Source organism: Giraffa tippelskirchi, chromosome 8, assembly GCF_054371585.1.
Source record: "Giraffa tippelskirchi isolate mGirTip1 chromosome 8, T2T-mGirTip1v1.2.pri, whole genome shotgun sequence".
Classification (NCBI taxonomy): Eukaryota; Metazoa; Chordata; class Mammalia; order Artiodactyla; family Giraffidae; genus Giraffa; species Giraffa tippelskirchi.
This window is the reverse complement of record NC_137282.1, coordinates 152,564,220-152,591,630: the sequence shown is the minus strand read 5'-3', so window position 1 is coordinate 152,591,630 and position 27,411 is coordinate 152,564,220. Positions and strand designations below refer to the sequence as shown.

The window sequence follows — 27,411 nt, the reverse complement described above, 5'->3', positions numbered from 1 at the left end:
CACACACACACACACACACACACACACACACACACACACACACACACACACACACACACACACACACACACACACACACCCTGGATCCAGCAGGAGGCAGCAGAGAGCAACAGATTACAGGCACCTGTCCTGGGTGACCGGCAACTCAAGGTGCTTCTAGACCCACGTGGAAGGCAGGGAGGGTCTGGGGACAGAGAGAGGGAGAAACAGCCCTAAAGCAGTGTTTGAGCTGATTGAATATTTACACTACTCTAATTTTACATTGGAGAGGGAAATGGCAAACCACTTGTTTTCTTGCCTGAAAAAATCCCATGGACAGAGGAGCCTGGTGGGCTACATTACAGTTCATGGGGTCACAGAGTTGGACACAACTGAGCACACAATTTTAAACAGGAAGAAACCACTCACAATTCTTTTCTACATATCTGTACCACTTTTTGCTCACCTACTTTTACTTTTCTGTTTTTTCTTTAAATGATTTTTAAAAGTCCCTTTATTTAAAAGTTGTTTTTTTTCCCCCTATCCTCTTTTGGATTTAAAGTTTTATTTTACAAGCTTCAAGAGCCTTGAACCAACCCCTTTGCATATTTCCAACCATTTGGATATGTGTGACATTTTCATAGTAAAATAATCCTACCTTTCTCAGTATCTTCACCAAAAAAAAAAAAAAAAAATCCTAGATTCATAAACTCTTCTTTTGCTGGCAGTTTGATTTCTAAAGCTAATCACTAATACTGCTTGCCTTCATAAGTAATGTATTTGAATTTCCCAAGATTCATTTTCTATTTTGAGCAAAGCCATCAAATTTATCCATTGTTTCCTCTAATGAAGCAAATCTGAAAAGAATCAAAGGTGAAAATATAATTATAAATAGAAACATAACTAATAGTTCCTGATCATTTGCCAGGAACTATCTACCAGAAGCATTGGTGCAGGATGATTACTGGCTATAACAGACATATTCAGATAATTCTAGTATTTTCCCTTTTTATTCCACGTGACCTCATTGTTTATAAATGAGCTGGGTTCCCACATTCATTTATAGGTTCCAGTTAGCTTCGCTTTGGCCCCAAGGCCTCAGCCATATAACTTGGAACAAATTACGGCCGTTTTAAAATACGCCTACAAATTCTTAGACGTTCTCCTTTCAAAAGGGAGAGTCTAGGAATTCTCTGGTAGTCCAGTGGTTAGGACTCCATGCTTTCACCGCAGAGGGACACAGGTTCTATCTCTGGTCGGGGAACTAAGATCCTATAAGCTACACGGTGCAGTCAAAAAAAAAGATGAAAAGACATGAAACAGCCCAATTCCCTACTCTGGATTCCTGACTCATTTCAAATGAATAGAACATGGTACGATTGACAAGACGTGATGCCTGAGGTTCTGCGGCTCGTGTTTGCTCTCTAGAACCGCTCACTGTGGGGAAGCCAACCACCATGTGGTGAGGACACTCAAGCAACACAGAGAAGCCTGTGTGGTGAGGAAGACCAGCTCACAGGCTATGTGACTGAATCAGCAGAAAAGCGAGTCCTCCCAGCTCCAGTTGAGCCTTCAGATAACTGCGGCTCTGGCTTGACATGTTGACGGCAACCTCATGAGCAGGTAGAGGCAGAACCACCTGCAAGGCCCACGCCTGAATTCTAGACCTGCAGAAATCGGGAGGTAAGAAATTTGTATTGTTTTAAGGCTGCTGAGTTTAAGGGTAATTCATTTTGCACTAGACATTAATGCACTGGCTTTCTAAAACATATATACCACTACACATAGAAGAACTGGAAAAAAATGTTGGTAACTTGGGATTCTCATACCATTATTAAGACGGCCTTGGATACAAGTGGTACTGAGGTTAGATCTTAAATCATTCTTGGTGAAATGCTCTCTTCTTGGCTGTGGCTATGGCTAAGTACTTTAACTCCAGTGTTTCTAAGTAGCTTGGATTACTTGTGGTTAACCATACACTTGGTAAAGATTATGCTGATTCAACAAGTGTAACTAATCAATCACATGAAGGTGGGGCTTTTGGCTCAGATTCACTCTCCAAGGACCTTCAAAGAAAATTACATCTACTCTGCTGTGACAGTCCTCCAAACACATGCTAGATTAAGAAAAGACAAACAATAACAAACCTAAGAACATCCCTATATGATTTGCTTCAGGTATACAAAGTTGTTATAAACACCAATGTTCTCTGGGTTTAAAACATAAACAATTACAAGTGTTTTAGGTATCATGAAGGGTCAAGTTAGTTTGTGCTACTCTTAATTCTAAACCAAACTGGACTTCCCCCCACCTGCTTCAAGTTGATCTTCTTCCCCAGACTCCAGTTCTAACTTACCTTTTGTTGTGTGTGAAACATTTATTGTTCTATCAATCAGCATCTCAATGTCTTCTTCATAAATAGGGTCCCACAACGATTTGAGAGTTCCTTTCTCGGAAAGGCCACCTGGCGATGAGATACCCACAGTAATAAGCTCCAACATGGTGGCCCTGGCCGGCTGGGCTCAGATTCCACAGACTGAGCCATCCCAAGCATTTTCTTGAGCTCCAGTCTTAGAACCGAACACAACGAACCAGGCACCCCTCACAAAAGGGAGAATAACTTGTCTTTCCAAAAATACACAGAGGTGAGTGTGTGCCTGAGAACATCAGGAAGAGGAAGACTAAGTTTTATTTCAACTTAAATTAACTCACAGTGTCCGCAAGAAAAAAAAAAAAAGGCTATTAAGTGGCACTCAAGCCTACAATTATATTTCCCCTCAGCTCAGGGGATTAGAAACAAAGGACAAGCAGGTTGATTGGAAGATTTTGGGATTTTTCCACTCCTGTTAGCTCCAGTTCATCCTGTATTAAAGGGCAGAACTTGCCTCCTGGCATTTTCGTGGTATCTGCCACAGTCCAGGTTCCCCCGCCAGCAGGATGCTGTCCACCCTCAGATGTCTGGGCATGAGAATAGACTGTTGTCTTTCCTCCAGGTTAGGAGAAACCCTGAGACAAACTGCTATACATTACAGACTGACTTCCTGTTTTGTTTTCTTTTTAAATTCAGTAAGTAGGCTCAACATTAGAGAAAGACACTTGTGCTAATGCAGTAACTTCAAGGCTTAATACAAAAATCTCTATGTGGTTGTGTACTGGTAGCATCCTTTTCTACTTTTATCTCTTGGTCTAGAAAAAAAAGCAAGAACTCTTATTCAATTACATCTTCTTTTAAGACTTTTCAAATGCACATGACCAGAAAGCTTTACTTCTAAAAAATAAAGAGTAATCATGTAATTAGTTGCCTTTTCCCTCCAACACAGTTCTAAAGCTGAATATTTTAATTTTCAAAATAAGTATTGGCTAGAAAAGGTAATTTTTAGAAGGCTGTATCTAGCCCTTAGCTACCCTAAAGGTATTTTTTTCTTTATGAACAGTTTTTCTTCCCACAAGTTGGTACCCTAGAAACACAAAGCTAAATTTTTGCTATGATAAAACGTGTGTCCAAATAATGATAAACAAATGTGATGACAGCAGTAATACTGTACTTTGGAAATGAACTGGTAAACATATGCCTATATTTAACTATCCAATACATCTTAAAACCAGTGTGCCTTCCCATCAGTTCAGTTCAGTCGCTCAGTCGTGTCCGACTCTTTGCAACCCCATGAACCGTAGCACGCCAGGCCTCCCTGTCCATTACCAATTCTCGGAGTCCACCCAAACCCATGTCCATAGAGTGGGTGATGCCATCTAACCATCTCATCCTCTGTCGTCCCCTTCTCCTCCTGCCCTTAATCTTTCCCAGCATCAGGGACTTTTCAAATGAGTCAGCTCTTTGCATCAGGTAGCCAAAGTATTGGAGTTTCAGCTTCAACATCAGTCTTTCCAATGAACACCCAGGACTGATCTCCTTTAGGATGGACTGGTGGGATCTCCTTGCAGTCCAAGGGACTCTCAAGAGTCTTCTCCAACACCACATAGCCAATGAGAAATGACAACGCCCGTGACCAAATACCACTTATCTCCTACTAGTAAAGGCAGTGACAATTTGCTTATTTTGTCTTAAACTGTATTTGTGGTTGTTATGATTTAAACATTAAATAGCTGCTTCCCTCCCCCAACTCCCATTCTATAAAATTAAAATAATTTGAATTTTCTTCCCCGTCTACTTTCTCTTGCAAATCTACGAAAGTCACTCTCTGTCCAGAACAGGCCAGAACTAGTTTCTGATCATATCGGAAAGGCTCTTGTGAATGGAATTTTTCCTGAAAGGATTCTGGAAAACCATTTTTAGATAACACTTTCAGATTAAGTGATCCTGTGCCACTGCTTCCGGGGTGGCAGGCCCTGCTACTTTCTCTAAAGAAGTGCTGGAGTGTCGTGACCTCGTGTAACCCACCTTGGCCTGTCTGCCGCAGGGGCTCCTTGCTAATGTCGCTCAGTCCAGACCTGGGACTCTTACCACAGCCCTCCTGCTCTCTCCTCCCTTCAGAGGCCTGTCCCTCCACGCCACGTCACCAGACAGAGCACCAGGAGATGCTGATGCAAGCGTGGGTTGAATCCTAGCTTTGCTGCTTGCTCCCTGTTGCCAACCACTCCACTTCTGTTTTCCTTTGTCCGATACTTAATAACAGCAGAACCCATGGCATCCACGGCTGCGAGGATTAAGCGAGATAAACATCAAAAGGTGGGAATAGTGCCTAGTACATGGTAAACCCTCAATGAATGTTTGCTGTTGCTATTATTATTTAAGCTACAGGGACTTGCATACAAACAAATTTGGAAAATTGATCTGAAACTAGTGGCAGTGTTATTAAAGACAAACAATGGATGTTTTAAAATCGGAATTAGACAGTCTGTATTCTAAAACACACACACACACACACATACACAATCTGTACCAATTAAATACAATAAAGTTGAAAGGGGATATAAATTACAGTCTTTCTCTTTTTAAACAGTCAATAGTAAAATACTACAGTCAGCTCACTATACACAAAAATCATGAACAGCAGCTTCGCATTAAAATCTCCAATATCTTACTCATTTATGGATGCTAAGGACTTCAAGGGAAAAGGTACAGCAGGCTGTACACCTCTCTTGCTCCCACGACACATTTATTGCTGTACATCTGGACCAACTATACAAGCATCTACACAATAGGTACAGAAAGTACTTTTGTAAAAACTTCCGCACACATAATTCTTCAGAGCCTCCATTGGTAAAAGAATTTTACCAGTGAAGACACACAGCAGGGTCATCTGTTTTCAACCATCTCCTGCGAACACTGTGAAGTGGACACCTGTGGACTTCACAGCTCGTGTCATCCCTTCAGCGCTTTCCAGAAATGAAATAAAACAACGGCAGAACCACACCACAACAAAAACCTACCAACCCCCAACGAAACCACAGAGAGACAAAAATCAACACCCATCCCCCCAATCCCACTCTGGGTTTGTCCCTGTTTTCTGACAGTAATACTCTCTGCATCCCACCTGCCTGGCTGGGCTGGACAGAGGGACAGGGAAGGCTGGGATCAGAGCCCCAGTCACCGTCAACGGTTCCCGAACCGCATCAAGTCAGCAGGCGGCGGACCAGGTGGAAGACCAAAGAACGGAGCCGTGAGATTTTTCAGTGTGCTTAGGAAATGACAGAACGGCAGCACGTGGCCTGGGAGCCACAGGGCATATGGCACCGAACTCGCAGTCAAACATGTATGTACACATAAAACAAGAGTGGACAGCAAAAAACATTCAGTCTTAGGTAAGTTCTTTGGTTATAAAGAACCTCTGCTGCAAAGAGGGATTTGCAACCTCATTCTCAGGCAAGACCATCTCTTTCATCTGCTGTGTTCTGAGAGATCGCCCGAGCTGCTTTGTAAGAAAGTCCAATACCTTATGATTTTCTACAAACCACTTTTATCCATTTCAGTGTGCAGTCCTGTCTCTCCAGCCATACTATATAGATATACATTTCATATACATAATATATATTATTTATAAAAAAAAATTAGAGCATTGACTCCACTACAGTAAGAACTGATTAAAATTGTACAAGAATAAAGTCTGTTTGAATCTGTGGAGGTTTCTACACCGTGGGGGTGTGTAGTGAGTGCAAACAAAAATACTGCCACTTTGCGAAGCCAGGATTTTCGGTTCTCTGGAAGGAAGCAGAGGCTGCCGAGTCACCTGAGTGACAGAGTACTGCTTCTCCTGGCTCGGGAAGGGAGAGGCGAGGAGGTGGCCCCGGAAGCTTCTCCGCGCTGGTGTGAGGTCCGGCCGGGCCGCAGCGTGTTTGATAGACGGGCTGGCACTCTGGGAGGCGACCGGAGCAGAGATGCTGCGGCCTTCGGAAGAAGTGCTCACTGCCTCTCACCGAGCAGTGGTGCTCCCCTGGAATGCAAAGGCGGGTGAGTGCAAGCTCTGGTCCCCACCTGCCCTCCCCACTCATGGGGACCACCCCCCATGCGGGGCTCTTCCTAGAGGAAACCACAGGATCCAGTTTACTGTGGAATCCAGTTCTGGAGCTTACACTGTTCAGGGAAGAATCAAGCTCCAAGGTGAAGCTTCTAGGAAAAGTAATGATAGCAAGCCCCGAAGTGCGAGTGAAAAACACATCACTCCTGGGTCCACACTTGAAGTCAGACCAGGGTGAGAACAAAAGTCAAACCTGAGGACTTCAACAGTCCTCAGGTTTTAACGCAGTTGAAAAAACTGATTAAAACCAAGATAACAAAAATACTAAAGCAATTTTTTTAAAAAAGAAAACTCACCATAGTTCCAACATTACCCTGACACAATAAATATTTTTGTAAGTTTCACTTTTAAACCAAGACCTTTGGCAGGGACACGCTATTCTGGAGCAGAATTCAGGTACTGCTCCCGTTACTGCTTTCTAAATAACCGAGGCGACAAAACAAGGAGTGGGGGGTGAGGGGGTTGCTGTACCCTTCCCTCCTCTCTGGGCCGTGCCTCAAACAGTGCGGCCCTCAGCCTACCCACCCCATATTCCTCCAGCAGAGGGTTTGTGAAAATCTTATCCCTCCCCCAACCTGGTACTGAAGCACAACCTGAGGTGTGCAGGACAGCCACGACTGGGAATCTGTACTTTTTTTTTTTGCTGCTGTTATAATTTTATTCATGTATTTATTTTTGGCTGTGCTGGGTCTTCATTGCTGTGCGGGCTTTTCTCTAGTTGCAGCAAGTGAGGGCCACTCTCCAGTTGTGGCGTCTGGGCTTCTCGTGGTGGTGGCTTCTCTTCTTGCAGAGCACGGGCTCTAGCACACTCGGGCTGCAGCGGTCTTGGCTCCTGGGCTCTAGAGCACAGGCTCAATAGTTGTGACACATGAGCTTAGCTGCTCCGTGGCATGCGGCATCTTTCGGGGCCAGGAATCAAACCCGTGTCCCCTGCACTGGTAGGCGGACTCTACCACTAAGTCACCAGGGAATAGTTAGTCGCACAGTCGTGTCCGACTCTGCAATTCCATGGACTGTAGCCTGCCTGGCTCCTCTGTCCATGGAATTCTCCGGGCAAGAGTACTAGAGTGGGTTGCCATTCTCTTCTCCAGGGCATCTTCCCGACCCAGGGATCAAACTCGGGTCTCTCGCATTGTGGGCAGATTCTTTACCAACCGAGCCACCAGGGAAGCCCCTGGGAATCTGTATTTTTAAGAAGTATCTTCTCCTCACACCCCTCAGTGGGTCTATTGCACATTTAGGTTTGAGAAGCACTGTTCCAGACTGAAGAATTAACCCCTGGACCACATTCTTCCTGGATTTCTTAGAAAAAGGACTGGAAAGCTGATGTACCAGCAAAGCAGATTCTGCTTAAGATCAGCGTAAAAGGAAGCTGAAGACTTTGAAACAAATGAATGTTTAGCTTGTTAGAAAAGTAATGAGTGACTTTATGCTTATGTTGGGCAAAGAAGTCTTTTGAGTTGTAAAAGAGACCACTGTTTGGTATTTGTAGTTTATTTTTGAATATGCTATATACATGACCACATACTGAAATTTTAAGGGCTAATACGGAAAACTTGGGGGGGGGGGAGGGGTGGGGAATAGTGCCAAACTGGGTTGTTTTGCTTCCTCAGCAAAACAGAGAGACTGAAAGGCACCCCAATCATCTTTACCTTCACCCAGCGGCATTCTAGTTCTGTCAGTTCTTTGTTTTGCTAAGCCTGGTGCTCCAATACCCTTTACACAGCTCTGGCTGGGGTCTGGGACCAAAACACTGGTCCCAGATGAGAAGGGATGGTGGTACTCAGAAGCACATCACCTCTTATTTATATAATTCGCTAGTTTCCTTGGGAATATTAGCAAGACCCCATTTTTTGTTCCACTATTAAAATTAAATACTGCAAAAAACCAGCCTGGGTAACCTCCAAAGCCCAAACTTTAATTGCTCAGGGAACCCACCTCTGCATCCCCAAAGCGTTTTTTATCCTATGGACATCAAATGTCTGTATTTTACCAAATCTGTGAGGCATACCTTCCCTCTGCCTGCGCTTTGTAACTCTCTGAAAGTGCTGATATGGTTGATTTTAATTGGAAGTATTTTTTTTTCTTAATGATACATAAAATAATGGTGTATCTTGGGACTTCCCTGGCAGTCCAGTGGATAAGACTCTGTGCTTCCAATGCAAGGGGTATGGGTTCGATCCCTGGTTGAGAAACTAAAATACCACATGTCTCATGGTTTGGCAAAAAGAAAAAAAAAGGTGCATCTAATAAAAGAAATCACTGATTTGATGAAATCTACCATATTTCATATCAGAATCCTTTGAGATAGCCAGGAATTAAACATCTCAGGGAATGAATACAAGATCGATCCTTATCCATGTGAATGCTTAATTCAACAGGAACCTATAGGCCAGGTAAAAAAGGCCATGGGTCCTATGTAAGTCATAGTTCTCCTCTGAAACTAAGAAAGGAGACTTACAGACTTGTTCCCCCATAGCCAGCTAGCGGGCAGCATGTGGGCATGGTTCCCAAGAGGGCTCATCTACCCTGCCAGAAACACCTGGATCAACCTCTCCTACTAAGTCACCGTGAGGAAGGGCCTCTGGGGGTTGGGGCATAATTAGCAGCCATCTCTGATACCACTGGACCCAAAGGACCACCCCTCGAATTTATCACCTGGTCATTCTCTGCCGAGGAACATAGCTGGCCAGGGTCCTGTGGCCCACGTGAGACACTCCTACCGTCCGTTGTATTTGGTAGGTTCCTCCTACTCGAAAGTTCTCCAGTGGAAGAATCCGTCAAACCATCAAAATCTTTCCCATCTGATACACCCATAAACTCTGTGAAAGAGTGATCCTCAAGGACGTTTGTGGTGTGCTCCACAGTCACCTCCCTGGGGCAGAATCCCCTAGCCGGCTGGCCGTTTTTGCTGGAGCAGGCACCCTGCTCTGAACACGAGCTGGTCCTACAGAGGGTTCTGGAGTTTTTCTCCAGGATGCTGGGGGACAGTGGGCTCCCTTTGGCTAAGGCACTGTTTTCCTTGAGTGGCACCACGGTCATCTTATCCTTTCCCAAGCCTCTTTCTAGTTCTGTCAACTCTTTGTTTGAGGGTGGTCTGAAATCCTGCACGAGGGACGGCCCGGGATGCTCGCTAGAGTCGGTGTCCTTCGTCGGAAGGGCCAGCTGATCTGAGCTGTCGCTGGAAGGGACCGCCATGTCGGACAGGGTGGCGTTGGAGGCACTGTGGGAAAAGTAGCCACTGGTGATGCTGCTGGCGGTGGGGCTGCGAGACACCTCCTTCTCTAGGACCTTTGAGTTCGTCAGATCGCCTTTAGAAGAAAACCACTCCCTGTTCTCCAAGCTGGCATTGTAAACGCTGAAGTCAGCGAACTCCACAGGTACATAAGGCTGTGAACTTATCAGCTTCCGGCTGAGACCTTCTAGATCATTTTCCTCCTCATCAGAGTCCTAGAGAAACAAAGCAAAAGTCAGCCATGAGCTCCTTATAGCGATTGGATGGTTGAGACAAGTTTTAAATACTTTACTGTTAAAGACATTGGCCTTCACACGTTTAGGATTTTTTTCTTTTTCCTTTCTGAGTTTGGTTAAATCCTGTCACCTGTTGTGGACACAGGTACCTTATCCTCAGAGATCTATGAGCACGAAACTCTTACCATTCAGGATGAAGGAGATTTATTTCTTCGGTGCTCACTCAGTGCTAATAATTAGAAACCTTTCCTGCTTTAAGGGCAAGGATGGAAGGAAGTGCAGTGGACTTCTGATTAGTTCCTCATGATTAGTTTCCAGTTGGAGGTTTTCCCTTTTCTAATTAAATGAGTAGAGGGACTGCCAGAGGCAGGGAAGACCTACTGTTTTATTCTTACAATCCTCACCTTGGGGAGCAAAGTACAGAAAAATAAGATGATTTGCAAACAGTTTCTGGGCTATATTATGAGAAGGAAAAGCAGGAAATAAAGGCCCCCACAATAGCAAAAGGGCAAAGAACACAATTTCAACAGCCATTCTCAGTATTCCACCAAACACTGTAAGTCTGTAAAATACTAAATCTGACAATGACTGTTTTCCAGGGTTTTTGAGAAGCAGGGGTAGAGCCTTTGACTACAAGGTGAGAAAGATAGTATGAATTACGTGAAAATCTCCTTTGTCAAATAGCTTTAGGATTCTGTTTATAAAGGTTGGTAAATGTGCAAGAGTGGGTGTTATCAACTTCCAGTCTCTCTTCCCAAAGTGAATGATTCTTTTATATTTGGGGGAAAACAATGTAGAACACTCTTCAAATAAAAATAATATTACTATCTAGTTCAGTCGCTAAGTCGTGTCCAACTCTTTGCGACCCCATGGACTGCATGCAGCATGTCAGGCTTTCCTCTGCTCTACCATCTCCTGGAGTTTGCTCAAGTTCACATTCATTGAGTCAGTGATGTCATCTAACCATCTCCTCCTCTGTCAGCATTTTCTCCTTTTGCCTATTACTATCTAGTCATTTCTAATTAACCATATAAACATCTGATGACATGGCAAGTATTCCTTTTCTCTTCTAAAATGTGACTTTCATTCAACAAATATTCATTTAAGCATCCTATATGACAGTCATTATATGACAGTCATTAGTTCTATGACAGGCTTCAGCAATACGTGAACCGTGAACTTCCAGATGTTCAAGCTGGTTTTAGAAAAGGCAGAGGAACCAGAGATCAAATTGGCAACATCCACTGGATCATCGAAAAAGCAAGAGAGTTCCAGGAAAACATCTATTTCTGCTTTATTGACTATGCCAAAGCCTTTGACTGTGTGGATCATAATAAACTGTGGAAAATTCTGAAAGAGATGGGAATACCAGACCACCTGACCTGCCTCTTGAGAAATCTGTATGCAGGCCGGGAAGCAACAGTTAGAACTGGACATGGAACAACAGACTGGTTCAAAATAGGAAAAGGAGTACGTCAAGGCTGTATATTGTCACCCTGCTTATTTAACTTATATGCAGAGCACATCATGAGAAACGCTGGGCTGGAGGGAGCACAAGCTAGAATCAAGATTGCCGGGAGAAATATCACTAACCTCAGATATGCAGATGACACCACCCTTATGGCAGAAAGTGAAGAAGAACTAAAGAGTCTCTTGATGAAAGTAAAGAGGAGAGTGAAAAAGTTGGCTTAAAGCTCAACATTCAGAACACTAAGATCATGGCATCCAGTCCCATCACTTCATGGCAAATAGATGGGGAAACAGTGGCTGACTTTATTTTTCTGGGCTCCAAAATCACTGCAGATGGTGATTGCAGCCATGAAATTAAAAGATTCTTACTTCTTGGAAGGAAAGTTATGACCAACCTAGACGGCACCTCACTCCAGTACTCTTGCCTGGAAAATCCCACGGATGGAGGAACCTGGTAGGCTGCAGTCCATGGGGTCGCTAAGAGTCAGACACAACTGAGCAACTTCACTTTCACTTTTCACTTTCATACATTGGAGAAGGAAATGGCAACCCACTCCAGTGTTCTTGCCTGGAGAATCCCAGGGACGGCGGAGCCTGCTGGGCTGCCGTCTATGGGGTCGCACAGAGTCGGACACGACTGAGGTGACTTAGCAGTAGCAGTAGCAGTAGACAGCATATTAAGAAGCAGAGACATTACTTTGCCAACAAAGGTCCGTCTAGTCAAAGCTGTGGTTTTTCCAGCAGTCATGTATACATGTGAGAGTTGGACCATAAAAAAAGCTAAGCACCAAAGAATTGATGCTTTTGAACTGTGGTGTTGGAGAAGACTCTTGAGAATCCCTCGGACTGCAAGGAGATCAAACCAGTCCATCCTAAAGGAGATCAGTCCTGGGTGTTCATTGGAAGGACTGATGTTGAAGCTGAAACTTCAATCCTTTGGCCACCTAATGCTAAGAGCTGACTCATCTGAAAAGACCCTGATGCTGGGAAAGATTGAGGTCAGGAGGAGAAGGGGACGACAGGATGAATGGCATCACCGACTCAATGGACATGAGTTTGGGTGGACTCTGGGAGTTGGTGATGGACTGGGAGGCCTGGCGTGCTGTGGTTCATGGGGTCGCAAAGAGTCGGACATGACTGAGCGACTGAACTGAACTGAACTGAATGAGAGTCATTGTCCTAAGAACCAGGAATACCAATGCTGAACAAAGACAGGTATGGCCCCTGCCCTCGGGGAGTTACAACAGTGGGTCCTTGCTCTTAGGACATTCCTGGACATTGCTGGGTGGATGACTTTTCACTCAGTATAACAACAGGGTGACTATAAAGACCTGAAAACATTACCCTTATTCATTTCAAGAGAGTGAAGAGCTTGGGGAGAGAGAAAGATGGGGAAGGGAGGAAGAATACACTCCACAGATAACGGCAGATGGAATTCACAAATGAACATAAATTTCATCCACTGAATTTCACAGCAACATTCCCTACCTCACAAGATGCTAAATACCTAAAAAACAGCTTACTGTGTTTCCATACTTCTTAGATTTTAAAACAGCCTGAATATAAATGATTTAAAAGCATCACTAGTCTTCATTCTTTGGCTGTTAATCAGAAGTGACTATTAAATATCAGTGATAAAATTCCAGAAATTAGCAAACCAAATTTTTGGCAATACTAACCTTGTTATCTTGTCTTTAACTACATTTTAATCAAGTATTAACAGCACTGTTTCAGTGGGGGTGGGGTAGAGCGTTCTCTCCCCGGGGGCTAAGGGAAAACACTTGTGAAAAAGGGCACAAATTGGATAGAACTGACTGAATCTGTAACCTTCGCTGTATTTTCTAGATTCTCTACATGACTTGATTCCCAGATGGCTCAGTGGTAAAGAATCTGCCTGTCAATGCAGGAGACACAAGAGATGAGGGTTCCACGCCTGGGTTGGGAAGATCCTCTGGGATAGTAAATGGCAACCCACTCCGGTATTCTTGGCTGGAAAATCCCATGGACAGAGGAACCTGCAGGGCTAGAGTCCATGGGGCCACAAAGAGTGGGACGCGACTGAGCAACTGAGCACACACACTACTAGACTTGTTTAGATTCCAAGTTGGATTTCAAGTGTTTGTTTCTCTTATAATTGTAATTCCTTCTAATTGAAGCTGGCAAAGAAGCGTAATCCCCAAGCCCAAGAGTACATGATGCAGTTGATTACTAAAAAGTTAGTTGTTGCAAGGAAAACCAAATTTGAAGATGAGAATTAAATAATCTGGGTCCCTCTTTATGCTTGAAGCTATTTCTTCTGAACAGTGAGGAAAGGTCAACCTAAAATATAACTTTGCTGAGTGAAACATTCAATCACAAATTTAATGTGTAGAAATAGGTATACATATATTGAAATCAGAAAGATAAACAATTTAGAACGACCTTAGTAAGACTGAAGGGTCTACAAAAACAAATAGGGATCAGGACAAAGTTAGGCACTTGGGCTGGGGTTGGGAGTGGGGGAGTGACCTAAAGAGAAAGGCTAAAGGAATAGGAACAACTAGTCCCAGAAAAAATAAAACTGAGTAGAGATTAATCATTTTCCAACATGAAAAAGGAGACAGAAAGTTTATGAAGTTATGGCTTCTAAGGAGAAAAGAGGACTTAAGTGGCTTAAACTGCATTTTAAAGGAATTTGGTTAGACAGACTGTTTTTTTTTTTTTGGCAGTATCTCTTCACTCTGTATATTTTATTAAACTTTAAATGGAAGCATAGTTGATTTATAATGTTGTGGTAGTTTCTGTTGTACAACAGAGTGAATCAGTTATACATACATACATATATATATATACACACTTTTTTATATTCTTTTCTGTGATAGGTTATCACAAGGTACTGAATATATTCCCTGTGCTATATAGTAGAACCTTGTTGCTTATCCATTTTACATATTAGAAACATTTTATGCCAGAGATATTATTTATCATTTTATCTTAAAGGAGACTAAACTAAGCACCTCCTTACTATGTCTTAAGGACAGAGTGAAAACTTGTCCTAAAAGTAGGACACAGAATCAAGTTCTCCAGCTTCTCTATGGCTACAATGTTCATCATTTGATTTTTTGAGATTCAGTTTATGCAGCTGATATTTACCTCTAGACAAAACCCCTTGGTTTTAAGGAGGAATCAAAACTCACAGTAAAGCAGTGACCTTCTGTAAGGACCTTCCCATTAAAGTCATTTTCACTCCCTTTCTCATCAGTTATCCATCAGAGAGATGGTCTCTGTTTTCAGAAAGACTCCATCAGCCAAGGGTCCCTAGTACTTGGTACTAAGGGGAGGGCGGACCCTTTGAAGAAACAGCAGCAGCAGGGCGATGAAACTGCCCTGTGACTGGGAGCCCCGGGAACCACTGGGGTCAGCCCATCCTACTAATGGATGGGGCTTTTGTTCCCATGTTCTCGTTTACTGTGAGACCTTGGGCAAATCAGTCAACAAGTCTCGCGTTTCTTCCTCTGCAAAATGAGAGACAAAAACCATATGCTGTCTGTGCAGAATTCAAGAGAGGGAGAATTGACTTTCTTTCTGCTCTTCTGTCTGCTTCACGGCTTTAAAAGAGAGCCTGCAAAGGCGTCCTGTTACTTTTATCTTAGTCTGGAAGACACAAAGTGCATTTGTCTATCTTCCCAAGTTGATGAGACAACAAAATATTGCTTGAAGGATCAAGCACAGCTATATTTACTATATTTTATGTGAAATGACAGGTTACTTTGGTAATTGGATGGGCTGAAAAATAAAAGGAACAATGTCTCGATATTGCTTCTCAAACATGATTTCAAACTCCTTTGATCAGACTGAACCACTGATTTGCCCTCTACTTTTCCAAGAGTGGAAAAGGAAAGAAAGTGAATAGGAACTCAGGAATAAAGCAGTTTATATCCATTTATAAGAGGAGAAATAAAATGAAAGCTTCCCAAACAGAAACTAGAACCTCAGTTCAAGCAAGTAATACCCTTAAAATCTACCAAAACATCCCGGAAAAGCTGCTATCTGAAATAAATCAAACGGTTCAATAATTTCAGAGATGAAGAGTGTGTAGCGAGCCAGATTTCTAAGAAAGTGGATGCAAGTCTTTCAAGTAAGACCCCAGCAAGAAAAATGGCTCCATCAAACCCTGATTAGTAGGTTTCATGGTGTGTCTGATCACAGAGAATCTAACTGCTGATCAGAACTTCTTGGATCAATAGAATCTGGTTCTATCCTACTCTCTGCTAGCTAACAGTCCTGAGATGGGTTTTATTTTAAAATAATAAAAGGAAAGTGAAGAAAATAACTATGAAGCAGACTGTGAACTGTGAGACTATCTGCGGGGCAGCCCTGAAGGGCCATCCAGCAATCTCTTGATGGTGTGTTCTACCAAAACGTATGGTTCAAATAGGTTACAATGTAGTACCCATGCACCGTGTAGATAGGTGCCATGTCAATAAACAGATAGTCAGCCAGCCAGAGAACTGAAGGAGTAACAACATTAGACCCTGGCTCCTTTAACCTGGGCCCTCCCAGGTGGCACAGTGGTAAAGAATCCACCTGCCAATGCAGGAGATGCAGGCATGATCCCTGAGTCGGGAAGATCCCCTGGAGAAGGAAATGGCAACCCGCTCCAGTATTCTTGCCTGGAGAATCCCATGGGCAGAGAAACCCGTCGGGCTACAGTCCATGGGGTAGCAAAGAGTCAGACACAACTGAACAACTAAGCACACACACAGACACACACTCTTTGGCCCATGCTGCAGCCCTTATCAATTAAGCAGGGGGAGGTCAAGTGTGTGACTAGAGAGCTAACATTGGAGGAGCCGAGGAGCAGCTGTTGGTGTGCACGCTCTTCTCCAGCAGGGATTAGGGAGGGGACTAGAGAGAACACAAAGTGGGGAAGAGAGAGAGAGACGGAAGGGGACAATGGTGCCTTTTCTTCTTTCCTCAATGGACATGCGGAATGAGAAGCTCATTTCTTATGATCTCCTAGCGCTCCAAGCATGCAGGAGCCTGGCTTGCTGCACATCCAGGGGGGAGGTTCTAGTTAGCATCACACCGTGTGCATCAGCAGCATCTTCTAGAATCTAGAGGTTCAAACAAAAGACCCTGTGCTGATGACACTCTGGAATGAATCTGACATGGTGTAGCCGGGGAAGGCAAGGGCCCATGCTCTGCCCGCAGAGCCGATTGCGTGCAGACGAGAGCGGCAAGCAGACCTCTCTGCTCCAAGCTGCCTCCTGTTTTCAAAGCCTGGGAAACCACAGGAGAATGAAAGCTGAGACACAGAATTTGAGAATTCTCTCCAGGCCCCAGAACATACACTTCCGTTTTTAAATTGAGGTGGCACTTATGATCCCCAGTGCCTAGTATGTAGTGTCTTAAAAAACATTTCTCAAATTTGAAATGTGAAAATCGAGTGCTAGGGAATGAGGTTTTTCAGGTAGAGTTTCAACCTACCCGTGGTAAAAACAGAGAAGCCATCCTGAAAGCAAGACTGACACCTAGGGAGCTGGAATCTATTTTGCCAGCAAATGTAAAGAGGCTACCTGGGAGGTCCAGATGACGAGGATGGCCAGCGATGGATGGCGGAGCAGCTACAAACTACAGCATAATCTTGGCAACAGCATCAGGCAACACAAGAAAAGCTATCACACACCCACACCTAAATGCATGATTACTTACTCCAAGTAAGTGCAATTCCTCAAGGTAGATTAACTTCAGAATCTGGGCAACGTGTACAGGCTCATTAGAAAGATTCAATATTAGTTCAAGTGATTGTTATACATTTGAAACACTAGAATCATTAAAGGTGCCTTTTTCTTTCTAAGCAAATTTATACTAAGCAAAATAATAATAAATCAGTAAATGGAACACAGAAAAATCACAGATCATGGCCACATTCATGCAAAATTTCATTACTGATGGTCACATGTGTAAGAAGAAAAAAAAAAGGCCAAGACTCAATACATCTCTTAATTTCTTCTAAAGTATTTGGATGATTGTCTGTGAAAGGGCCTTAAACCCACCACCAGGCAATAGGACAGAAATGGTTCCAGGACTTACAATCTTCTTCTCACGTTTGCTATTGAGTTCTACTGGCATGCTGCTGCCATTGCTTCCCGAGGGCACAATGCAGCCAGGGTTATGTGCCTGAGATGGAGACATGCTCTGCAAAGGTTAAGACACACAGATGCATCACACAGGAGACGGCGATGGCCGAGATACACCTTAAGTATGTACGTGCATGTTAGAAAAGCAACGCAAGCACTTGTATTACGTGTGAATAGTGCAGCCAACAGTTCTGCAGGCCTGAGTTCAGCTACTGATGAAATCTCACAAGACTACACAGATTCTATGTAAACAGTGTAACTGGATTTATCACATAAAAAAAAAAAAGCCTTTTCTATCTGCAAAACACTGGGGGAACATCTCTTTCTCATTTGAAATACTCTGAAAAAAGCCATAAGCACAAGGAAAATAATAGCAATAACAAAAAACAAGAAATTCTACCATGACCCTGTGTGTTTGAGAAAGTTTATTTATTCCTGAACAGGATCCATGGGGTGATAACCCATACATGCCAACCTGCGGCATCTGATTGTGTTAATGCAAAGCGTTACTTCTGCAGGGGCACAGCGTGTCCATTTTATTGTACATGGTACAGACAAGTCAAGCATTTACCTCCTGGCTTAGAAGAGGCCTTGCTTCAAGCGCTATCCTTTTCTTATGCTCCTCTTTTACAGGCATTAGGGGCTTGAAAAACTTTGGTGGCTGAGGAGAGAATGCTTTGAAAGGGCTGACTGTTAAGGCATGAGGATTCTCTGATGTACAACCTGGGAAAGACAAAAGGCACGGGTTTACAGGCACAGAGCACTTTCAACAACCCACAGGGAGCGAGGCAGGGACAGAGCCAGAAGGAATATCTGGCGGAACAAAAGAATTAATGTGTGAATACAGGTGACCTTGAACATCACGGGTCTGAACTGCATGGGTCCACTCACACATGGATTTTTTTTCATTAAACGTACAGTCAGCCCTCAATAGCCTCAGGGTTTTGCCTCCGAGGATTATGGAGGACTGACTATGGGACTTGTTGTATGCAAGGGCTCCAGGAACCAGTGGCCCTCGGATACTGAGCGATGGCTATATTTGGTTGAGCATTAAAACAGGTCAGCAAGAATGGAGATGTATCTACAAAGTTAAAAAGAATCGTCTAAGGCCTGGACTGCAGCAGAGAAATCAGAAACCAAATTTTCTACCTTCTTGTCAAGATCCAGCTTGAGCATCACTTCTCAGACCAATTTCAACTCACGCTGATTTTCTATTTCTCTGAATTCTCAGAGCCCGTATTATCTGTAGATGCATTTTGACACTTTCTGATTTACTGGCTTATTTTCTACATATCTCATTTTCACAGCTGGATTTTAAGATCTTGGCATCTTTTGGTTTCTGTCCCTGCATAAGGCAAGGAGAGGCTCAATCTTAACTCAGTGACTGAGTACTGTGTAAGTTCTTTCGCAAGCCACTGTTCCCTCAAGCCACCTTGCTCCATATGACCAAGGAAGGACAATTCCTTTTTTCTTGCTTTTACTCATTTTTTACTTTTTCGGGCCTCTATTTCTCCTTCTACATTTTTTCTCTTCAATTCACTGGTACAAAGGAACATAGTAGGTAAAATATAAGGTGTAGGTAAGGTAACAGAGCTGACTGACAAATTCTAAGAATGCTATTCCTTTCAGGGCACTAGGAAATTACATATTTAGGCAATAATGTTGTCACTGACCAAATTCATTTCTGGTATTTTCAAAATTTCCTTAGGAGTCAGAGACATATTCTCTTAAAAAACACACTTTGATTTGAGCACAAAACCATGATGGAGGTGGATATGCTTTTGGTAAAGAATGAAATCTAACCATAATGTAATAATAAGATTTGTATGTGTCTCAAAACTGATTTCAAAATCAGGAAATGATACATGAAATGTGATTTGAAAATTACAAGTGCTGCACAAAAAGCCTATTATTAATTGGATGATATAATGGATACAAAGAAAAGAAAATCAAATAAGTGAACAGGATGTTCTATTCAAGAAGACACTTTTGGATCATCTAGCAAACTAGAATTTCAGCTTTCTATCTTGGTAAATGCCAACTAGAAAAGAATTCCCCCTCACGCCTTTCCTAAGAAATTATAAAGAGATAACGCAGAAAAAAATATCTCACCACTACCTTCTTTACTCCTCCGAGGTGAATCCCTAGGCAAAGTTCCATAACATGATACATCCTGGTAACTCGGGCTGTAGTCAGACATGTCTAACTGGTTCTCTGGCCAACCCTACAAGGTAGAAACACAGGTTAACTGTAATTACGTTCCTCTAAAATGAGAAAAGAAGCCTGATTGGAGTTTTTTCCTATTTCTTTTTACGGCAGTATGTGCTCTTCTTTTTTTAAATTATAAAATAGATCTAACATGCAGAAAAGTACTGAACAATGTGACAAGTGCTATCATAACCAAGGTTATACCTGGAGTGAAGAAATGTTGATAGTTTATTCTATTCCTTCAAGATTTAATAAAACCATTACAGATATAGTGAAATCCTCTTTTGGACCCCTACAGGACTCATTAAAGCTCCACTTTTATAAATTTGTTATGTACCTAAGATGACCAGATAATTTAAAGATCAACCTACAACACTTGAGAGTGAAACAGTTCCACTGATAATTTTTCCTAAGTAGTCCAGCATAAGCTTGGACTGCCCCCGACAAATTAGGTGGTATGATTACTCTATATATACTTGATATGTAAAACTTCCAGGCTGGCAAAGATATTGGTATACTAAAGGGGGAAACTTCCCTTTTATCATATACTCTTAGCTAACCTTATTTCAGCTTCTCTGGAAATATCATCTCTAATGACTAGATTTTAAAATACTTGAAGGCATTTTTGCCTGTTTTGATATTTTCTGAATCATCTATAGTCCCCAGAATAATAATTTACATATGAATAAGATAATGCTGTACAATATCCTTAATTTCAAGTTCCTAATCTTCCCCATTTGAAATAATTTTGATTTTGCTATGGTGGATGTAGTCATTTAGAGTTAGACCCATAAATGCATATTTATTTGATTATGTATGCAATGATCCTGATATGGAACATGTCAAGCTAAGTAACAATGTAATACTCAGAGTGCATAGCAATTTCACATCAAGTACTTGAACCTGGAAATGGACACGTGGAGACAATGATCTGCACCAGGTTAAGGTGGGAAGTTCAGAGATTTTAAAAACACCAAGATAACCTAAATTTCCAGACTTAGATCCCACTAATAATCTGGCCATACCCACAGGCACACACCTTATCATCATCATCAAAGCCAGAAAGGTCTGGTCGACTGGAAGAGACCTGTAAGAGATGAATGGCTTCATCAGTGTGGTTCATACATTTAACGTAACTAACTAGATAAAATATCACACATACAGCTGAAGGTTGTATGACCTTCTCCTTCCCCTCATTCTTTCTCCTAATATTTATTATTTCCTTATTTATTTGAAAGAAAGTGAAAGTGAAGTTGCTCAGTCATGGCCAACTTTTTGCGACCCCATGGACTGTAGCCCACCAGGCCCCTCTGTCCATGGAATTTTTCAGGCAAGAATAGTGGAGTGGGTTGCCATTTCCTTCTCCAGGGGATCTTAACCCAGGGATTGAACCTGGGTCTCCTGCATTGCGGGCAGACGCTTTACCATCTTAGCCACCATGGAAACCCCATTTATTTGAATTTATCATAATTTTGCTGTAATATTTATCATTATCTTTTAAAAAGTATTCAGGTTTTCTTTTTCTAACTTAAAATTTTTTATCCATAAATATTTCTCTATGACTCTCTAAGAGATAAGGAATTCCTATTCTCTTTGTAAAACCATAATACCAATATTGCATCTTAAAGGATTAAGCAATTCCTAAGTAGTATCAGATATCCCAGTAGTGGTTAAATGTCTATAAACACTATCACAGCTAATTCTGAGTCAGGATCAAAGCAGATCATCCATTGCAACTGGATGATATATATCATACTTCTTTTTTAATTTATGAGTTTTCCTTTCTTTTTTCCTAACAATAGCTCTAGTGCTTTCATTTTCTCTACCATCTGGCATTCTGCAGTACAAATGAAATAACAGGAAAATTAGGGTTAAGGATGGAGAAGGAAATGGCAACCCACTTCGGTATTCTTGCCTAGAGAATCCCGTGAATAGAGGAGCCAGGTGGGCTGCTGTCTATGGGATTGCACAGAGTCGGACACGACTGAAGCGACTTAGCAGCAGCAGCAGGGCTAAGGAACTCCCTCTTTAACTGCATCCCTCAAGTATTGGTATATGTATCATTTTTTTTTTTATCATTCAGTTCTAAATACATCCTAATTTCCATTATGATCTCTTCTTTGATGTCTAAATTAATTAGAAACTGTTTTTTTCCCGCCAATTTACAACTTCATGAGTCTCATCAATTAAAAGAACTGAAATGTGGTCAGAAAAAGTGATCTGCATGAAAGTGATTATAGGGATTTGCTTTTCGGACTACTGTTAAGACAAGTTTCATGAATGTTCACCAAGGGGACTTCCCTGGAGGTCCAGTGGTGAAGACTCCAAGCTGCCAAAGCAAGGGCACATGTCCAATCACTGGTCAGGGAACTAAGATCCTACATGTCATGCAGGATCAAAAAATATTAAATAAATGTTCATCGTGTTTGTAACCATTATCTGGCAATTCTTGAGAAGGGGAAAGCAAATCACAGTTTTCCCTGAGAGGATCTGCCTTTCACTCTGCTGCTTTGAGAAAGAGGCTACTTTGAAGTGGTCCATGCACTCCTCTGTCCTTTCTTCTATGACAGTGTTGCCTCCCACTAGATGCTGTGTCTGTCAACTGGGTTTCCTCACTGAAATGGTTTGTTGAGGAAGGTCATCAACATAAACAGCAGGCACCACAGGAGGGTCTACATGAAGGTGCCTGGCACCCTATCACACCGACAGTGAGATCCCTGGGGCAGCTAGAAGGGGGCACAGAAACAGACTGGAGAGCAGTACTCAGAAGCGCTGGCACAGGACCTCTGACCCCACCATCTCTAAACCAACATGCAATTCACATCCCAAGAAACTTCTTCCAAGGATATGCAACTCTATGTGGAGAAATTTGCAAGATTCCACTAAAAGCTTGGGGCTTCCCTGGTGGCTCAGATGGTAAAGAATCTGCTTGCAATGCAGGAAACCTGGGCTGGATCCCTGGGTTGGGAAGATCCCCTGGAGAGGGAATGGCAACTCATTCCAGCATTCTTGTCTGGAGAATTCCCATGGGCAGTGGAGCCTGGCAGGCTACAGTCCATGGGGTCCCAAAATGGTCAGACATGACTGAGCAACATACATACACACACACACACACACACACACACACACACACACACACACACACACACACACACACACACACACACACACACACACACACACACAGCTCAGTCCTGTTACTTGTAAAGGCTCTCTGGTGGGCATCTCTAGAACAGAGGAGCAGGCTTGGCACCCTGGAATGCCCACACCTGGGCCAAATGTAATTCTCCCCGCCAATAAACCCTGATCTGATTCCCCTGACTTGCTGCACCCCAAACCCTGAGATGAGTCACTTGGACGACAGCCCCACCGAGCGTGAGCTCACATTGTGAACGTTGGGTGTGCTGAGGCTTCGCCGCAGGTGCCGGGCTTTGGTGGAAAGCGCTTCTTTGACCGTGACCGCCTGCAAATTTGAAAATGACATTGATTTTTCTTCTTCCAATGACAAAAGGAATATATGTTTATTGTGAAAGATTTCAAAAGTATAGAAATAAACATCATTTCAAGCTTATACTACCAGCCTTCCCCACCTTGTATTTACAAAACTATAATCTTATTGTTTTCAATTTTTTTTTGCTTAATTTATGAAAAATATTTTTCACAAATAAAACCAGGAAGACTGATGAACTTGAGGTATTTAATGTTGTAGATTTACATACGGATGAAATACCACTAACTATATATGTCACTTGTGAAACTACAATCAACTTTTATGCTGCTTGTGTTTCACTCTGCCACAGTTTAGGTGGGACTTTCACTAAAGGAAGATTTTTCTGACAGATGCCAATCTTGGTCCTCTTTTTGCTCAAAGCACACTTTTCATAACTTCTACTACCTCTATCGAGTGACACTTCCTCTGGAGTTTCACGACCTAGTGGATTATTTTCACCTGGCAATATCTTGCCACAGAGGTTAACCTTGGTCCAAAAACTAGGGAGACAGAGAGAATGTGGTTAAGTGTGTGGACTTCAGAGTCAAGCGTTCTGGGTTTATATCTGACTTTGTACCAATTCTTAGCTGGGTGCCCTTGGGCGGGGTGGCTAACTGCTGTCAGCCTCAATTTGCTCATTTACAAATGGAAATGATGACAGTATTTACCTCGCAGGGTTATTTATTTTTTAAAATGTTTTATGGTGGTTAAAGTCACATCATATAAAACATACTATTTTCCCCATATTTAACTGTACAGTTCCATGGCACAAAGTACATTCACTTTGTTGTGCAACTCCCACCATCATCCATCTTGGAGATGAAATAATGGGGCTTCCCTAGAAGGGGTTTAGTAAAATGCACTCATCTTAATTTGCGTCACTCTTTTGTCAAAGTACCTATTTTGTCTAATGAGATGGCTACTCAAGTCTTCCTTCTCTGACAGGTCGAGAAAGAAGGTGTTTTGATAAATAAATTCATCTTTATCCATTTGGGGTGAAGGCTGGTGATCTCTCAGATGGTACAGAATCTGCCTGCAAGCAGGAGACCGGGGTTTGATCCCTGGGTTGGGAAGGTCCCCTGGAGGAGGGCATGGCAACCCACTGCAGTATTCTTGCCTGGAGAATCCCACGGACAGAGAAGCCTGGTCCATGGGGCCGCAAAGAGTCAGACGCGACCGAGCAACTACCACTTTCAGTTTTCACTTGCTGGTGACCTCACCCTCCGGTCCAGACCCTGCAGTTACTTGCCTGCCGGAGTCGTTCCAGGCTCAGAATGTTCTCCACCTGCAGCACGCCCCGCGTGTACTTCTCGATGTACGTCTCCCCATCCGACGTGCCTTCGTTCTCACTCCTCGCGGCCATGAGAGCCAGCGTCTCCCGGTCCTCAATCTCCTCTGTTGCCTAAGGAGACAAGCAGGCACTTAGATTACCATTACGTGAACAGTATTTCTCTCAAAATTGTGGTGAGAAAATGGTTTAAAAGTTTTGAGACCTAACTTGTTCTCCAATACTCAGATTCTGACATTTCAAAAAAGTAATACGTGCTTTTACCTTTGGTATGTTGGATACTATTTCATAGGTTACACCACAGGAATAAAATATATTCTTCAGCGATATTCTCCTCTTCAAACTCTGGGTGAAACTCTGGTAGAAAAGGAAAGCTGAATTAAGCAATGTGGAAAATATAAGCTATTGAGTATTTTATAAATTATATAAAAAAATCAATGACTATGTTTTTGATACACACACAATACACAGTAAAACAGAAGAACATTGAATGGAAAAATCTTTGTCTTCAATCCTGAAGGACAGTAACATCCGGCTATTAAATTTCGGGATTAGATGACAGAATTTGCAGTCCAGCCAGGGCTTTCTGAGGAGAAGGCAATGGCAACCCACCCCAGTACTCTTGCCTGGAAAATCCCATGGACGGAGGAGCCTGGTAGGCTGCAGTCCATGGGGTTGCGAAGAGTCAGACACGACTGAGCGACTTCACTTTCACTTTTCACTTTCATGCATTGGGGAAGGCAATGGCAACCCACTCCAGTGTTCTTGCCTGGAGAATCCCAGGGACGGGGGAGCCTGGTGGGCTGCCGTCGATGGGGTTGCACAGAGTCGGACAGGACTGAAGCGACTTAGCAGCAGCAGCAGCAGGGCTTTCTGTGGTTGCTTCTCTTTACTGTGTGCATGTTTACTTGCTCAGTCGTGTCCAACTCTTTGCGACCCAAAGGACTTTAGCCCGCCAGGCTCCTCTGTCCATGCGATTCTCTAGGCAAGAATACTGGAGTGGGTTGCCATTTCCTACTCCAGGGGATCTTCCCCACCCAGGGATGGAATCCAGGTCTTCTGTGTCTCCTGCACTGGCAGGCCAAGTCTTTACCACTGAGCCACCTGGGAAGCCCATATTATACATTAACATACTATATATCATTATGATATATAATTATTATTGCCTATCAAAAAGTTTTATCACTGTTTAAAAAAAAAAAAACCTGAAAGTGATTTTTAAGCTGTACATTTTCTTCAAGAAAAGAGATTCCTAGCTTTTACTCCAGAGGAAAAAGTACATTTGGAAAAGTTTCTCTCTTAGGAGAAATCTGGGATTCACTGATTCTCTTTCCCATCCCATCTGCTATCTTTCTTCTTGACGCTGTCCAGGTTTAATCAGTCTATCCTGGCAGCATCAGAAGTCAGCTCAGAGCATCAGTTCTGCTGACAGTGCCTCTGAGATGAGATCTGGGGAGACGTTAGGAGACGGACTTATATGCAGCCTATCTTTGTCCGTTGTCCTGGTTTTGTCATTAACCTGCTTGAGCCAGGCACTTAACCTTTTTCAAACAGAGAAATGTCATAACTTCACTGCCTCCTAGGATTATGGGTCTCAAATTGGTCAAGGTGGAAAAGTTCTTTGCTGGATGACATTTAGTTCTGCTATCCTCAGACCCTGTCATCTTAGATAAATGAGAATCAGATTATAACCTGGTAGCGATTTGCACAGCCACTGTATTAACACCCCCGAACACCACCTTGTGATAGCGAGGAGCAAGAAACAGTGCTCATACAAAGGTGGCACTAGTGGTAAAGTGAAGTCAAAGTCGCTCAGTCGTGTCCGACTCTTTGTGACCCCATGGACTATACAGTCCCTGGAATTCTCCAGGTCAGAATACTGGAGTGGGTAGCCTTTCCCTTCTCCAGGGGATCTTCCCATCCTAGGGATCGAACCTAGGTCTCCCACATTGCAGGCGGATTCTTTACCAGCTGAGCCACCAGGGAATCCCAAGAATACTGGAGTGTAGCCTTTCCCTTCTCCAGCAGATCTTCCCGATCCAGGAATCGAACCGGGCCTCCTGCACTGCAGGCAGATTCTTTACCAGCTAAGCTACCAGGGAGCTGTCAGTAAAGAATCTGCCTGCAATGCAGGAGACGTAAGAGATGCCGCTCCATCCCTGGGTCGGGAGGATCCCCTGAAAGAGGAAATGGCAACCCCCTCCAGTAATTCTTGCCTGGAAAATCCCATGGACAGAGGAGCCTGGCAGGCTACAGTCCATGGGCTCGCAAAGAGTCGGACATGGCTGAGCAACTAAACAACATGCAACAGCAGAATCAGGCCCCGTTACTACCTGTTTGTTGTAAATGTTGGCTGCAATCCGTTTTCGTAAGACCAGCTCCATAGCCGCCGGGTGGCTGAGCTGGACCGTGGTCTTCACTATCAGGTAGATCCTCTCATTCTGTGGGGTGACCCTGTTCAAGTGAATGGAATCATGCACCGAGGAGTCCCAGGAGGCTGTGGCTGAGACCTAGGGACCCAGGAAGGAGGGGGACATGGAAGTAAGACAGCTGAGCTGTAGCAGTTTTACATCATGAGCTAGAAAACCACGTGCAACTCTACTGAATCACAGATGCTTTCCCTCACCTTTTGGACAACACATCTATTCTGTTGTTTAACGTTCCCAGTCCACTTCCCCAAAGCCCAGACCACAGGAGTTTAATGGGCAGATGGGCCCACAGGCATGTGCATTAATCTGAAGCCCTTTAAGAGACTCTTAAAGGTCCATTACCTCCTCGTCACTGTGCTTTATGATGGGCAGGTAGAAAAACTGGCTGCCGTGCTCCTTGGGGAGGATGGAGTTCACACCTGATGCGTGGGGGCCCACAAGCTGCTCATTGGCACTGAGGTCATCCGCTGACGAAGTC

General features: G+C 43.2%; 1 protein-coding gene across 25 annotated transcripts in view; it reads right to left on the bottom strand.

The window, feature by feature from the left end:
• Positions 1-4,812: 4,812 nt before the first annotated feature.
• Positions 4,813-27,411, bottom strand: part of KIF13A (kinesin family member 13A) — a 198,443-nt gene continuing 175,844 nt past the window's right edge. For 4 of the 25 annotated variants that reach the window (XM_081518109.1, XM_081518117.1, XM_081518110.1 and 1 more), the window contains 11 exons: positions 27,276-27,400; positions 26,838-27,014; positions 24,769-24,861; positions 24,466-24,618; positions 23,112-23,189; positions 20,766-20,813; positions 19,631-19,742; positions 18,090-18,241; positions 17,472-17,576; positions 17,091-17,132; positions 7,087-9,905 (listed from right to left, as the gene is read on the bottom strand). In XM_081518109.1, the coding sequence (XP_081374235.1) occupies positions 9,021-9,905; positions 17,091-17,132; positions 17,472-17,576; positions 18,090-18,241; positions 19,631-19,742; positions 20,766-20,813; positions 23,112-23,189; positions 24,466-24,618; positions 24,769-24,861; positions 26,838-27,014; positions 27,276-27,400 (1,970 nt within the window). In that variant the 3' untranslated portion in view covers positions 7,087-9,020. Of the gene's footprint in view, positions 6,372-7,086; positions 9,906-17,090; positions 17,151-17,471; positions 17,577-18,089; positions 18,242-19,630; positions 19,743-20,765; positions 20,814-23,111; positions 23,190-24,465; positions 24,619-24,768; positions 24,862-26,837; positions 27,015-27,275; positions 27,401-27,411 lie in introns of those variants that run through there. The other 21 variants (XM_081518135.1, XM_081518121.1, XM_081518131.1 and 18 more) reach the window with 14 other exon arrangements.